We start from the raw sequence: 14,910 nt of genomic DNA on the forward strand, positions 1-14,910 counted from the left end.
CTATCTCGGACACTTCTCTCCGCTTTCTCGATCTCCACCTCTGGTGACAGACTGTCCACTGACATCTTCTACAAGCCCACTAACTCTCATAACTACCTCGATTATACCTCTTCCCACCCCGCCACATGCAAAAATGCAATTCCCTATTCCCAGTTCCTCCGTCTCCGCCGCATCTGCTTCCAGGACGAGGCTTTCTGTTCCAGGACATCTCAAATGTCCTCTTTCTTTAAGGATCGTGGTTTCCCTTCTGCCGTCATCAATGATGCCCTCAACCACATCTCTTCCATTTCCCACACTTCAGCCCTCACTCCATCTTCCCACCACCACAACAGGGACAGAGTTCCCCATGTCCTCACCTACACCCCACCAGCCTCCGGATCCAGCACATTATCCTCCGCAACTTCCGCCACCTTCAACAGGACCCACCACTAAGCACACCTTTCCCTCTCTGCCCCTCTCCGCTTTCTGCAGGGATCGGTCCCTCCGTGACTCCCTTATCCACACATCCCTCCCCACGGATCTCCCACTTTGCACTTATCCCTACACCTCCTCTCTTGCCACCATTCAGGGCCCCAAACAGTCCTTCCAGGTGAGGCAACACTTCACTTGTGAGTCTGTTGGGGTCATCTATTGCATCCAGTGCTCCCGATGCGGCCTCCTCTACATCGGTGAAACCTGACGCAGATTGGGGGACTGCTTCGTTGAGCACCTCCGCTCCGTCCGCTAAAACAGACAGGATCTCCCGGTAGCCACCCACTTCAACTCTGCTTCCCACTCCCATTCAGATATGTCCATACATGGCCTCCTCTATGGCCATGATGAGGCTAAACTCAGGTTGGAGGAGCAACACCTCATATACCGTCTAGGTAGTCTCCAGCCCCTTGGTATGAACATAGAATTCTCCAACTTCCAGTAATTCCCTCCCCCTCCCTTTCTCTATCCCTATTTCACTCTGCCCCCTCCCCCAGCTGCCTATCACCTCCCTCATGGTTCCGCCTCCTTCTACTACCCATTGTGTTTTCCCCTATTCCTTCTTCACCTTTCTTGCCTATCACCTCCCTGCTCCCTCTCCCCCACCCGTCTTTCAAGTTAATGGTTTTTCAACTGGACCTACCAGCCTTCTCCTTCCAACCATCCCCCACCTTCTTTATAGGGCCTCTGCCCCTTCCCTCTTCAGTCCTGACGAAGGGTTCCGGCCCGAAATGTCAACTCATCGTTTCCACGGATGCTGCCCAACCTGCTGAGTTCCTCCAGCTGTTCTGAATGTTACAAGAATGTTGCCTGGATTGGGGAGCATGCCTTATGAGAATAGGTTGAGTGAACTTGGACTTTTCTCCTTGGAGTGACGGAGGATGAGAAGTGACCTGATAGAGGTGTATAAGATGATGAGAGGCATTGATTGTGTGGATAGTCAGAGGCTTTTTCCGAGGACTGAAATGACTAGCACGAGAGGGCATAGTTTTAAGGTGCTTGGAAGTACGTACAGAGGAGATGTCAGGGGTAAGTTTTTTTTTAACGTGGAGAGTGGTGAGTGTGTGAAATGGGCTGCCTGCGACAGTGGTGGAGGCTGATACGATAGAGTCTTTTAAGAGACTCCTGGACAGGTAGATGGAGCTTAGAAAAGTAGAGGGCTATGGGTAACCCTAGGTAATTTCTAAAGTAAGTACATTTTTGGCACAGCATAGTGGGCCAAAGGGCCTGTATTGTGCTGTAGGTTTTCTGTTTCTATGATCACTACTCATGGTATGCGCCCTCTTTACATTAGTTCACTTCCTAAAATTAACTCAATTTCTTTCCTGATTCCTTTCAGGCTAAATTAATTACAAAAGTTGTTGAGTGCATTTCAAAAGTCCTATGCCTTCAATATCCACTGATCAGTGATGTTATAGAAGCTAAAATCTCCTCAGAACACCTTCTTACATTCATGTCTACACTGAGGAAAGATTTAAAGGGGACCTGAGAGGTAACATTTTCACACAAAAGGTGGAAGGTATGTGGAAGAAATCAATAGAGTAAATGGTAGAATTGGCTAATATTATAACATGAAAAAGAACTTTGAACAACCCCATGGACAGTAAAGGTTTCAAGAGGGAAATTGGACTAAACAAGGGCTTGCTTCCAGGACTGTATAACTCTGTGACTTAATGACTAAGTTTAAATTCATAGCCAAAAAAAAATAAACAAGATGCTGTAGGAACTCAGTAGATCAGGCAGCATCTGTGGAGGGAAACAAACAGTCCACGTTTTGGTTCAAGACCCTTCATTTGGACTAGTGCAGGGTCCCAACCCAAAATATCGCTTGTTCACTTCCCTCCATAGACACTGCCTGACCAGCTGAGTCCCTCTAGAATTTTGTGCTAGGTCCAGTTTCCAGCAACTGTAGTTCTCTTGTTCATCACTGTGCTGGAGAATTTAAATGACTTTAATTAACTATGAACTCGCAGTGTTGCAAAATCCCAGCTGGTTTGCTAATATCCTTTAGGAACAGAAATTTACCCAGCTAGGATCAGTGAATCTCCTGATGCACACCAATGCTGCTAAGGTTCTTACGTACACATGAATTGATTTGATGCTCCTCGGTGCGAGGACAGTTTAGAAGAGTCGCTTGATGATGGTGGAGCCGACGCTACCCACTTCCGATCTCAATTATGACTGGGTGTATTCCCGATGCTCCCGCTGCACGTAGCAGGACGGCCACGAAGGCGAAACATCTTCCCATTACCAACTGAAAAGAGCGCAGCAATCGGCAGTCCCGGGATCGTTGATATTCCATGGTTCACTCTGCCTTAGCTCCCAGCTTTTGACAGCCGAGGGTCCGCTCTGCTGCTGGGGAAGTCCGCACTGCAGATTCTCATTAGCTCTGTCATGTTTGTCAAAACCCGTGCTATTCTGATTCTGCTCGCCGTCAGTTCCTGAGGGGATTTTACCCGAACGGCCGCCACTCACCGCAGGTACCGGCCCCTCGGCTTAGTGCGCAGCCGCGGGAGCGCGCGACTCTCCCGCCCAGCTGCGTCCCCGCCATCACGGACTTGGGGGCGGGGGTGGGTGGTGCGGTCAGCACGCGGGCGCTTTGTTCCGCGCGACGCCGCGTTTGAGAGCGCGCCTGCGTGGAGCCACGAGACAACAATGGGCGGACTGTTGGTCACGTGCGGGGTGCTCACACGGGGGGGAGGGGGGGCTCCAGCCGGCGCCATGAAGTGCGGCCGGTCTTTGGGCCTGCTCCTGCTCTTGAGTCTCGGTGCGCCGTCGGCCCAGCTTTTCATCCCGCCTGGCAGGGAGAAGCCGGCGCCCTCTTCCGGCGACAGCGTCGTTACCGTTGCCGTAACCGCCCGCGAGGTGGGCACGGGAAACCTGAGCAGCAGCGCGACGCCGCTGAGTATCGACGTGGAGGTGGAGGTGATGGAGGGCACCGGCACCACGCCTGCCGCTACCCAGGCGACGGTAACCGTCACCGACACCCCGACCACGCAGCCGCTCAAGATCGAGATCGACATGGAGAACGTGGCGGCGCAGGCCGGAGAGACGGCTGAACCCATGTGGCACGTGGTCAAGATCAGTGGTGGCGCCGACGCCAATGGCTCGGCGGTGACCGGGTTGCCGCCGCCGCCCGCCGCCACCAAGGAGGTGGAAGAGGTGTTGGTGAGGCTGACGCCGGCCACCGAGGAGACTCTCAGCAACAGCATGGCTGGTAGCACCGCTTTCTCACCGTCAAGCACCACACCCACGTCAGCTCCCAAGGGCGCCAGTCGCCCGGTCGACCAGCCGGAGCCCACCGGCATGCCAGGCCAGGCCCAACAGCAGCAGCTGAAGAAAGGCCACCGCCACAAGGAGGGGGAGTCGCCGACAAAGCTGGTGAAACAGCAGAGTGAAGCCGAGGAGGGGGGCGAGCCCGAGAAACCCAAACCTGCAAACACCAGCAGGAAATCCAAACCCAGCAGTCCTGACAAGGAGAAAATGCTCATCGTCGAGGAGGGGGAAGGCACTTTGCCGCCTCTCTCCATCACCGAGACCTCACAAGTTTACCTCCTCATAAAAGAAGTTGATGTGGACTCTAATGAATTCCAGAGAGAGACCGAAATTCCTGTGACGAGTCAAATTCTTACCACGGATATAGCCACCAGTGCCAAAACCATCATCACCCAATTTACGGGCACTACCGTTAGTTCCATAGTCTCTGAGACCGATGAAACAGTCATTAACATCGATGACAAAGGCATTCGCATTGAGGAAAAAGTTGAGAAAACGATAACTTCCAACCCAGAGTTCAAGGAAATGTACATTGAGCAACTGGTGGATCACTTTAGTTTCAGTGCCCACCAAAAGACTTATCGTCAGCGATACCTTATAACAGGTGTGAGGGTTTCTTCAATCTGCTACTGAATATTTGTTAAATTGATCCGTGGCTTTCTGAATAATGAGGGAAAGTGCATCATTTGGTGTGATTTTGTCCAACATAGGCTCAAAATTTGTTTTTTTTTGATCCTGATAAATTGATATAATCCAAGTATTATTGTTTGTTAAGCTAGACTTCATCAGGAAATCAGGAATTTCCATCATGGAATATAGCTAGTCGGATGGAACTGGTTGAATTGGCATCTTAGCCAGTACAAACACTGTGGGTCAAAGGGCTGTACTATTCTGTTTTATCTATGTCTGCATTGATCTTGAAATGTATTCCCTTATCACCATCTCTGCCCAGTGGAAAGATGCTTTCCTTTTCACCACGCCAATCTTTTTGTATACTAACCCCACTTTGTGTACAGTGGTCCTTTCCATCCACTCTAATGTGTTCTACAACTTAAGATGGCTTCATTTTTTCTACTCTCCTCACATTGTTTTTTCTTTCTGAATTTGTTGCACCTTATCATTAAGCCTACTAAAGAAGTCCTGACGAAGGGTCTCGGCCGGAAACGTCGACTGTACCTCTTCCTATAGGTGCTGCCTGGCCTGCTGCGTTCACCAGCATTTTTTATGTGTTGCTACTAAAGAAGTTGCTGTGTTACACTAATATACTGGCTGAATCCCGGCTGCAGTTACCTCCCATTTCTCCTTGGAATATGATGTCACTATCAAACATAAACTATACCCGGACCGACACGGATCTGACCCTTCAGCAATCTACTCTCCAAAGCCTTTAACCATGTAATCCTCAGGCCTTTGTAGGTGGCTTCTACTCTATCCCAAGTTCACTCAATGAAGGAAACCCCTGTTTCCATTCATTACTATGCACTCTACTTTTCAAATGAAATATTTTTTTAAAATTCTGCTCATTCCCAAAATGCTGCAAGTCAGCTGCTTTGTGTATCCATGAGTCATGCTTATACCAATCTTTTTGTCAGATGTGAATGGCTTGGTCCATTCCTGGTTATGTAATCTTGCTTCTTTGATCATTTGAATGAAGTGCAGTGTTTTATTCTAGCTGAGAATGAGAGCAAAACAACAACTTTACTTTCAATTTCCTTTCCCTTGACTTTCTAACTCTTCCTTTCCTGTATTTCTATGATATTAATTGTTATTTCAGAAATTGGCTTCACCCAGTAAGTTGCTTGATGAGGAAATGGACCCAGAAACTCCTCCAGGCCCTGAGCTGTCATTGGGGAGGAGATACCAGCAACAAAACATAGAAATACCTGGCTGTTAATCAAGGAATAAAAAGTTATTGCGCAGATAAATTGGTATTTTTGTATAGGATGCTTAGTTGGGTAACAGAACTAACAATGAAAGCCTTTAATATCTCAATCTATCACTATCTCTCTTGAATACATTTTAAGCATCCACAGCCTTCGGGTTGAAAATACAAAGATTCATTCATATCTAATGTGTAAGCATCCACAGCCTTCGGGTTGAAAATACAAAGATTCATTCATATTTAATGTGAAGGAATGACTACTTCTCTCAATCCTGAATGGCTGACTTTTTAAGACAGTGACCCTTGATTATAACCAGTCCAACATCCGTATATCCTGTTAGCTCCATAAGAGATTGGTATCATTCCGTGCGGTTACAACGTAGTTATCTAAACTTGAAAGAATACTTTACTGGAAAGGACTTAGTTTCACTTGAAAGGGTACAGAGGATGGAATGTTGCAGTTACAATGAGAAATTCAATTGCATGGACGGTTTCTCTTAGAGCAGAGGAAGTTGAAGGGGGAGCTTGATGAAGATGTTTAAATTGGGCAAATAAACTTTTCCCCATGGCAGGGATGGCTAAGACTAGAGGGTCTTATATTTGAAATGAGAAGTATGAAATTTAGATGGGATAGGAGGAAGAATTTTCACTGCAAATGTGATTAAAGTTTAATTGATTTTTTATTTTAAGTTTGCAAATTTTTGTTTACATTTTTAAACAACATTTAATTGATGGCACTGCCTGAGTTCCTGACTGTAAATGGGTACTTAATGGTTAACATAGATGTGGCAGGTCAGAGGGGCTATTTCCTTGTTGCATGGCACTGAATATAGACCATTCTGATTAATTTCTCTAGACCCCATTCTAGGTATCAATCTGGTGAACCATTGTTGCATTCCCTCTAGTGCAATTATATGTTTAGTACGATTAGGGAGGGAACGTCGACTCAGACCATGAGAGGCTGCGTCGGGCATTTTCATGCGATTAGAACTATATGTAATATTTAAGATGTAATCACATCAGGGTCCTTTTTAATTGCATACAGATGTTTTCAGCTTTAAACTCAAACCTATGCAATAAATGCCAATATATAGTTTGATTCATTAATTGCATAATATACCTGCGTATTAACCTTCAGTGATTCATATTAAAGGAAACCCAGGACTTTCTGAATGCCAGTGTTTTCCAGAGGCACAACATGGACACTCAACCAGTGTGCAAAAGGCAACAAACTGAAAATACAAAGAGAAAAATAAATAAATAAGCAATAAATATTGAGAACATAAGATGAAGAGTCCTTGAAAGAGATTCCATAGGTTGTGGAAACATTTTAATGGCAAGCAAAATTGAATGAAGTTATCCCCTTTGGTTCGAGAGCCTAATAGTGGAGGGGTAATAGCTTCCTGATTACAGCAGTGAGAAGAGAGCACATCCTGAGTGATGGAGGTCCCTGATGATGAATGCTGCTTTCTTGCGACAGCAGTCAATATAGATGTGCTCAATGGTGAGGGGAGCTTTACCTGTGATGGACTGGCCTGTATCCACTACTTTTGCAGGATGTTCAATCTCCCTCCCATATGCTGATTCATCACCACCTCTAATTCAGCCCGCAACAGTGGTTTCAACGGCAAATTTGAATATGGCATTGGAGCTGTGCCTGACCACACAGCCATGTGTAAAGTGAGTAAAGCAGGGGGCTAAGCAGATAACCCCGCAGTACAGCCACGTTATTGGAGAACGTGGAAGAGATACTACTGCTAATCTGAACCAACTAGGGTCTGCAAATGAAGAAATCAAGGAACCAACTGCACAAAGAGGCACTAAGGCCAACATCTCAGAGCTCACTCCAATCAGAGTGAAGTTAGACAGACATAAAAATCTTGTTTTGCCAATTCCTTATTCCCCAATATACGGTAAATTCTCCTGACTTGACAGATAAACATTTGCTAATTTTTTCCCTTCTGGCATAACATTTTAAGATTTTTCTGTCTCTGTTGCTAAGGTATTCTGATATTCTAATTTACCTTTTTGGTCTCTCTACATACTAATGACACTGGCAGGAAGAGGGATGAGGTTCTGCAAAGGGAACTTAATAAACTTGGTTGAAAGTTACCTCTAGGATTGCACTCTTGAGATTACTCCCTGTGTTAAATGCTAGGTAGATGAGAACTGAGAAGATAGTACAGTTGAGTATGTGGTGAGATTACAAGAAGATAAGAGTTTGTCGTTGAAACGTCGGTTATAATTGATACCTGTACCTGACATAAAACAAGTATAGAATTTTTGCTACTTAGGAAGCTGGGTGATATCAGATGGCAGGTGCGACATGGATATCAAAAGGAAAATAAGGATGGCAAAAGACACCTTTACGAGAATGAAGAATATACTGACCAACAGTAAACTAGGCATGACAACCTGCCTCAGAGTACTGAAATGTTATGTTTATCCAGTTATGTTATATAGCTCAGAATGTTGGACAATATCTAGTAACATGAGGAAACGAGTTGAAGCAGCAGAGATATGGTTTTTGAGGAGGATGCAAAGAATATCATGGACAAAACAAATATCTAAGGAGAATATCATGAACAGAGCAGGCACAAAAAGAGAAATAATGTATGAGATCAGGAAAAGGCAACGTAACTTCATTGGACATGTGATTAGGAAAGAGGAGTTAGAATGCATGGTAATTATGGGAAAGATTGAAGGAAAGAAATCAAGATGAAGAAGAGGAAGCAAATGATGATGGAGACAGCAGCCAGAGAACTGGAAATGAATACCAATGAATTGATCCACTTGACCCGAAACAGGAGTGTGTGGGTCATGGCAGTCAAAGTGCAAGCTGGGCATGGCACCTGATGATGATGACCTGGCTGGAAGCCTAAGAATAGTTTATTAGATGATAATCCTAATACTGGTATGGGTCTCTATTGTGGACTAAGATTGGGAAGGGGGGGCAGTGAGAGGGAATCATGGGTGGGGCAAAATGGAAGGGAGACGGGTGGGAGTGGGAAGCACCAGAGAGACATTCTGTAATGATCAATAAACCAATTGTTTGGAATCAAACAGTCTTGCCTTTTGTTGGATGAAAGTGTCAGTGGTTCTGATTAGTATGATTACAGATGCACGAAAATTGGATTTAAGGGTATTGAAGGTTATCGAAGGATGCCACAGAATATACCATAGATTATTAGAAACTTGGACAGAGTGGCATATAGAATTTCAACTGGACAACTAAGGCATTTTGGGAGGTCAAATACAAGGGGAGAGTATACAGTAAATGGCAGGACCCTTGGGAGCTCAGATATGCACAAGGTTCATGGGGGGTCAGTTCATAGCTCTGAAAGTTGAAACACAAGTGGATAGAGAAGTAAAGTCATATAGCATGCTTGTCTTCATCAGTTGTGACATTTGAGTATAAAAGATGGAAAGTCATGTTGCACCTGTGAAAAATTTTGCTAAGGCCATATTGGAGTATTGTGTGTATTTTTGCTTGCTGCTCTTGGAAGGTGTTGGAGAAGATGCAGAAGAGGTTCACCAGCATGTTGCCTAGATAGTAAGAGAGATTAGTCAACACACAAGTCAACATTTTGGGCCAAGACCTTTCAAGTCACTCATTCATTTCTTTCCATAGATGCTGCCAGATCTGAATTCCTCCAGCATTTTCTGTATGTTAAAACCATAAGTATGGTTGTACTCGTATCTAGTCATCACATTGACCGCTGCTACTTTTCCATTTTTAACAAAGATGGGGTCTGATTTCCACAGGGCTCTGTGCTCAACCAGAAATATGGCTTGATGTATAGCATCCATCTGTGTTGGCTGGCCTTTCCTTTCAAACAATTTGTGATCTCGTTCATGCCTCTTTCACAATGATGAAATGGCCAGAAGTATATGCCATTGTTTCAATATTATTGTAGATTAACTAGAAGAACATTAATGACTTAATGGGCTTTCCACTGTTTTGTTTAGAAGCCAAGCGTTTGATAATGTATTCCACTGCAATACATTGATGCCAAGCCTTGACAGGCAAGGTTGACCCATTTTCTTTGGAATTCCTAGGGCCTCCATTCCAAATACTAGGGTTTTCCGTGTTTTCCTAGTCTTTTGCACCTTCCATCCCACCCATTTCTTATGTCTCCATTTTACTCTAGGTGTGGCTGATGGTACAGGTCTTCATCTTTGATATTGGAAGGTCTCCAACTCTTGAGGACATTTTGTTGTTTCAGCCTGTCCACTTGGTGCTCATTGTCCTTGCCTACTGTACTGAATGAGACCTTTATCACCACATAAGTGGAGAGTACTAGGGATTGCTTCTTGACAGCAGCTGGTATCTGTACTTTAATTTTGGTATGCTGAGTCCTTCATCTATCTTTTACACATAGAATCTCATCAGTTCTTTTGGGAGGATCTGTAGTTTTAACTGTCTTCGTCAAGATGCCCAGTTCTTTTAGACAGCTTTACAAGGCTTCTGTGTATCAGGCTGTAGTGTATCTTTGGTACCATGTGGGTTTTTTAACATTTCTAAATTTTTCAGGGGCTTCAACTTAACCCTCAAGTTTCTGGGATCAACCATCAAACTCTTCTTTTCAGGCCTGTAGTTCTGCACAAGGTTTTTACAGAATTTTCACGTTGTCCGCCACTGTAGTATAAGGGCCATTTTGGTGATTTTGTCAGTGAAAGCCACTGACGAACCATTTCTTCTTTTCACCTAACTTTATTCAGACTTCTTTGCCTTCTCTTTCTAGGGTGCATATAAGCAGATCCATCACAATGTTGAAAAGAATTGGTGATAGTTTCTCGCTGCTTGACACTCCTCATGACCTTAATGAGGTTTGTCTTCTTTCCCACCTCCATGGTGTTTGTGTTCATATACAAGTCAGTGATAAGGACTGTAAATATATTTGGAAGTCTCATCCTTTTCAGAGATCACCTGCAACAGGACCCCATCTCCTCTCTTCGCTTTATGCTGGGATCACTCTCACCATGACTCCCTCAATGCTCAATCCTCCCCACTGATCGCCTCCCTTCCCAAGCATTCATTCCTGTAACTGCGATGTGTGACAGCTGCCTCTGCACTCCTGTGTCACTGCCATCCAGGACCACAATCTTTCTGAATCCCTCAGTATTTTACTTTATCCAGTACTTCAATTGCGACCGCCTCTACGTTGGTGAGACTGTTTTGTTGAGTACTTTCATTCTATCTGCTGTGCTAGCCATTTTAATTCGACTATCCATTCCTACATCAACAGATCTGTTCATCGTCGCTTCGTCTGCCAGGTCAAGACTAAACACAAGTTAGGGGAACAGCATCACTTATTCCATTTGGGGAATCTCCAACCTGCTGGCATGAGCATCATTTTTTGTAACATCCAGTAACCACTCCCCCTCAGTCCCTTTTTGGCCCTTTTTTCTTTACTGATCCAAATGGCCCCCATAAGTATTCCACCCTCTCTTTCCATCTGCCCATCACCTACAAACTTATTCCACTGGTTCTCCTAAACACTTCCCTTTATTCTGTGCTCCAGTTTCCTCCCCAATCAAATTTCATTATCTTCAGTCCTTTGTCACTTACATCTATCATCTCTCAGCTTCTGACAATCGTATTCTTTCCCCTTTCCCATCTGCTTATCACCCTTCTCACTTGCATCCAGCTATCACCTGCCAGCTCTTCCACCACCCTTTCCTTCCTAATCTCCCCTCTTTTTCCAATCCATAAGAAATGTTGACAATCCATTTATTTCCTTAGATGCACCCCGACCTTCAAAACTATTGCAGCAGATACAGTAGCAATGTAAAGAGGCATTTAAACGGTTGCATGAACAAAGGATAAAAACCATGTGCAGCCAAATGGGATGACTTTAGATTGGCATCATGATTGCTGCAGACATGATGGGCTGAAGATGTTGTTCTATGAATACCAATTTATTTTGATCTACAAAATGTTTCATTATTTGAAACCTGATTAAGATGACTGCATCACATTAAGACTTCGCAGTGTGCACTTTGGGTGGTTTAATCTCTCGGGTTTTTTCCTACACTTTGGATGATCGTCAGTAATATTTTTTGTCTGGAATTTGTCTACCTCATCTAGATGTTTCTAATATATGATGTTTATGATAAAATGGTTTGTTTGTAGGTACCTCATTTTATATGGTGCTTGTCTCTTGTTTATTTTATGAAATGTTGCTTTGAAGTAACTATATCTATTTCTTCATTTAAATTTGAGTTATGTTTCAATACTAATTACAGTGCTTCTATCTGGGGGAAAAGTAGTTAAACTTAAGTTAATGTGTTTAACATGGCACTGAGATTCATAGACTGCAAACTTTTGGCCGTAAAAACACTTATTAGTAAAGATATGCCACCTTCTATAAAAGAAAATTTCCACACATTTGTTTTAAAGGATTGGCTCCTTGTAACCATGCCCCCTGTTTTTATACTCTCTCACTAGTGAACCCAAACAGGCATATGCCCCTTTGGGATCTTAGATGGCTCAATAAGGTCACAACTCAGTCTTTGGAACTCCAAGATATATAGACCTGACCTATTCAGCCTCCCCTGATAGGACAATCCTATTACCCCAGGAATTAGTCTGGAGAATGTTTTATGGACTGTCTCTAATGCCAAGAAGTAAAGAGATTTAAAAATCTGCAAAGTACTCCTTGCTGTGACCTCTTTACCATTACAACAAAACTCTTAATTCCTTTGCAATCAAGGTCAATATACCATTTACAGCCTTACTACTTGCTGTACCTGTCTGCTAATGTTTTGCAATTCACAGAATAGAAAAACATCTAGATTGATTTGTAGTCTATCTCAATTTAGATATTAATCTTTCTTTATTCCTAACCAGGAGTATGGCTTTGCTTTTTTTAATATTGAACTGCATTTGTGATGTTTTTGCCAACCGTTCAGTCTATCTGTATCCTGTGGCAGGGTCACAGTATCCTCATCTTGTTTATTCACACCCTACTTTGTGAGTAACGGCAGGTTCACTCCATTACCAGAAGCTCTTAATTTATATGCCAGTCTCTTATGCAGCACCTTGTCAGATACCCAAATACACTGCATTTACTGGGTCCTCTGTGTCAGCTGTCTCCTCAAACAAATTTCCCAAATATGATTTGCCTTTCATGAAACAAACTAGAGTAAATTTATTTTACAACGGCTGCTTTAAATGATAAGTTATTTCCTGTTTAATTGTTGACTCCAGTTTCATGTCAAAAATGGTGTTAAACTAACTATAGTTCCCAGCATTTTGTTTTCCCTTCTTAACAAGGGAGGAACATTTGCACTTTTCCAACCTTTTGGTATCCTTCCCAAATTCAGTGAGTTTTGAAAAAATTCAACCAATGAGTTCATCTCTACACAAACGGGAAAATCTGCAGATGCTGAGAGTCCAGGCAACACGCGCAAGATGCTGGAGCAACTCAGCCGGCCAGGCAGCATCTACGGAAAAAGGTACTTTTTTCCTCATAGATGCTGTCTGACTGCTGAGTTCCTCCAGCATTTTGCATGTGCCACTATCTTTACAACATCTTCCTTGGGTCCTGGCAACTTGTCCAGTGAATTTCCTGGATATTTTGTCCCTTGTAATTGTGAATTTTACAAATTCTTCCATGTTATCTGTAATTACCCTGCATGTTATGTTTGGGGTATTTGCAGTGTCTATGGTAAAGACTGATGCAGGCTATTGTTTTTCGTTGAGTACTTCCATTAAACTGTTAATTTTGTTTGTGAAACTGTTGTGCATTCCTATTTGGTGTTACTGTGAAGCAATTTCTCCGATGGATTCTGTAGTTCTGGTATAGATGCAGCCTGACTCTCCTTTGACTTTGGACTGAGCCTGATGCCAAAGTGAAGGGCAGTTTCAAGACTCAGTGCAGATACCAGGCTTAAATTGTTTGCATTATTGGTGCAACCTCAGTAGCATGATGTTTCACTGCACGAGATGAGTATTGCTATTGCAATAATTTTTATACTTAATTGAAATCATATCAATTATTTTTTTTACTGTAGAGCATAGTCCACTAATACTACAGGGGCAGTGCATGGTAGGATTTTGTAAAGTTGTGATTAGTGTCAGTAGATGGTTGCTATTTGACTCTAACTCTGTTTATCTCAATGACTCTGACTAAACATTAACTTAAAATACCTATTACTTTGTTTCCGGCCTTAATGTCTAGAGGTCCCACACTTAGCCACTCTCTTTCTTTTAGTAAATTGAAGTCTCTGGTTTTGGACCTGGGGAGTATGCACAAGAAGCTATTTGTTTTATGCCTGTTTGGCTTCATGCCTTGGCCATAATCTTAAAATAATTATTGGTCCTCAAAACAAACTAAAAAGTAGGCAAATAAATCTAATTGTTGTACACTACCTTACACAAAAATGATAAGTTTATTGTAATCTGACTGTACATGCATATAACCAAAGGAAACAACATTTCTCCAGACCACAATGCACCCACAATACTTATATCACACAGAATATAGAACAAAATGTTACCAAAATAAGTTAATAAAATATAATTTAAAGTGCATGTGAAATGTGTAGCGCAAGTAAACAGTACACTAAACAGCTCACTATCTTAGTGATGAGACCTTGCTGGTGGCAGGGTGTTTATTAGTCTCACAGGCTGAGAGAAGAAGCTGTTACCCAGTCTGGCAGTCTGAGTCCTGATGCTTCTGTACCTCCTTCCTGACAGTAGTAGGTCAAAGAGATTGTGGGATGGCTGGTAGGGATCTTCAACATTACCTTACGCCCTTCTTATACAATGCTCTCAGTAAATGTCTCAAATATAAGGGGAGAGATCCTGGTGATCTTCTCGGTGGCTTTTACTGTCCTCTGTAAGGTCTTGTGATCCGATGTCTTGCAGCTTCTGGACCAGACAAAGGACACGGCCTAGATGATGGAGCACTCCTTCAGGTTCTGAGGCTTTGTGGCCCTGTGGATGAGATGACTCTATGCCGGTGCACCCACTGAAGTATCATAGGAAAAAATGCAACATTGGGAACAGTGGATTGGCTCGCTCGTTCTCTTGGTGGGGGTAGAGTTTGTTGCCAATTCTCAAATTGGAGAACTCGAGCTGGGGAGAAGTGACGCGTTAGACTTTATCATTACAAATCAGTGAGTTGTTTTGTTATGTCTACCCTCTCACTATGAAAGGGTGGCACCTCTCTGTCCCTTTACTGGGGGGAAGAGAGAGAGAGAGCCTGAGGGCTAATTTGTTGGGGTGAACAATTAGTTTTTGTTGTACTGTAGATCATGGTCTTGGGGGTTTT

At 43.4% G+C, this 14,910-nt stretch overlaps 1 protein-coding gene across 1 annotated transcript; it reads left to right on the plus strand.

Moving 5' to 3' along the window:
* The first annotated feature begins 3,192 nt into the window (after nucleotides 1–3,192).
* Nucleotides 3,193–8,540, plus strand: LOC140186095 (uncharacterized). Its single transcript, XM_072239970.1, has 2 exons — nucleotides 3,193–4,351; nucleotides 6,783–8,540. Exons 1-2 carry the CDS (start codon nucleotides 3,193–3,195, stop codon nucleotides 6,863–6,865), a joined length of 1,242 nt encoding a protein of 413 aa, XP_072096071.1. The 3' UTR covers nucleotides 6,866–8,540.
* The last annotated feature ends 6,370 nt before the right edge of the window (nucleotides 8,541–14,910 follow it).

Source organism: Mobula birostris, chromosome 22 (assembly GCF_030028105.1).
Source record: "Mobula birostris isolate sMobBir1 chromosome 22, sMobBir1.hap1, whole genome shotgun sequence".
Classification (NCBI taxonomy): Eukaryota; Metazoa; Chordata; class Chondrichthyes; order Myliobatiformes; family Myliobatidae; genus Mobula; species Mobula birostris.

What these genes read in the sequence shown, in the direction of transcription:
- LOC140186095 (XM_072239970.1), top strand. Translation starts at nt 3,193, where the DNA reads ATGAAGTGCGGCCGGTCTTTGGGCCTGCTCCTGCTCTTGAGTCTCGGT. An exon ending in TCAGCGATACCTTATAACAG is followed by an intron (nt 4,352 to 6,782) that starts GTGTGAGGGTTT and finishes TTCATATTAAAG; the next exon opens with GAAACCCAGGACTTTCTGAA.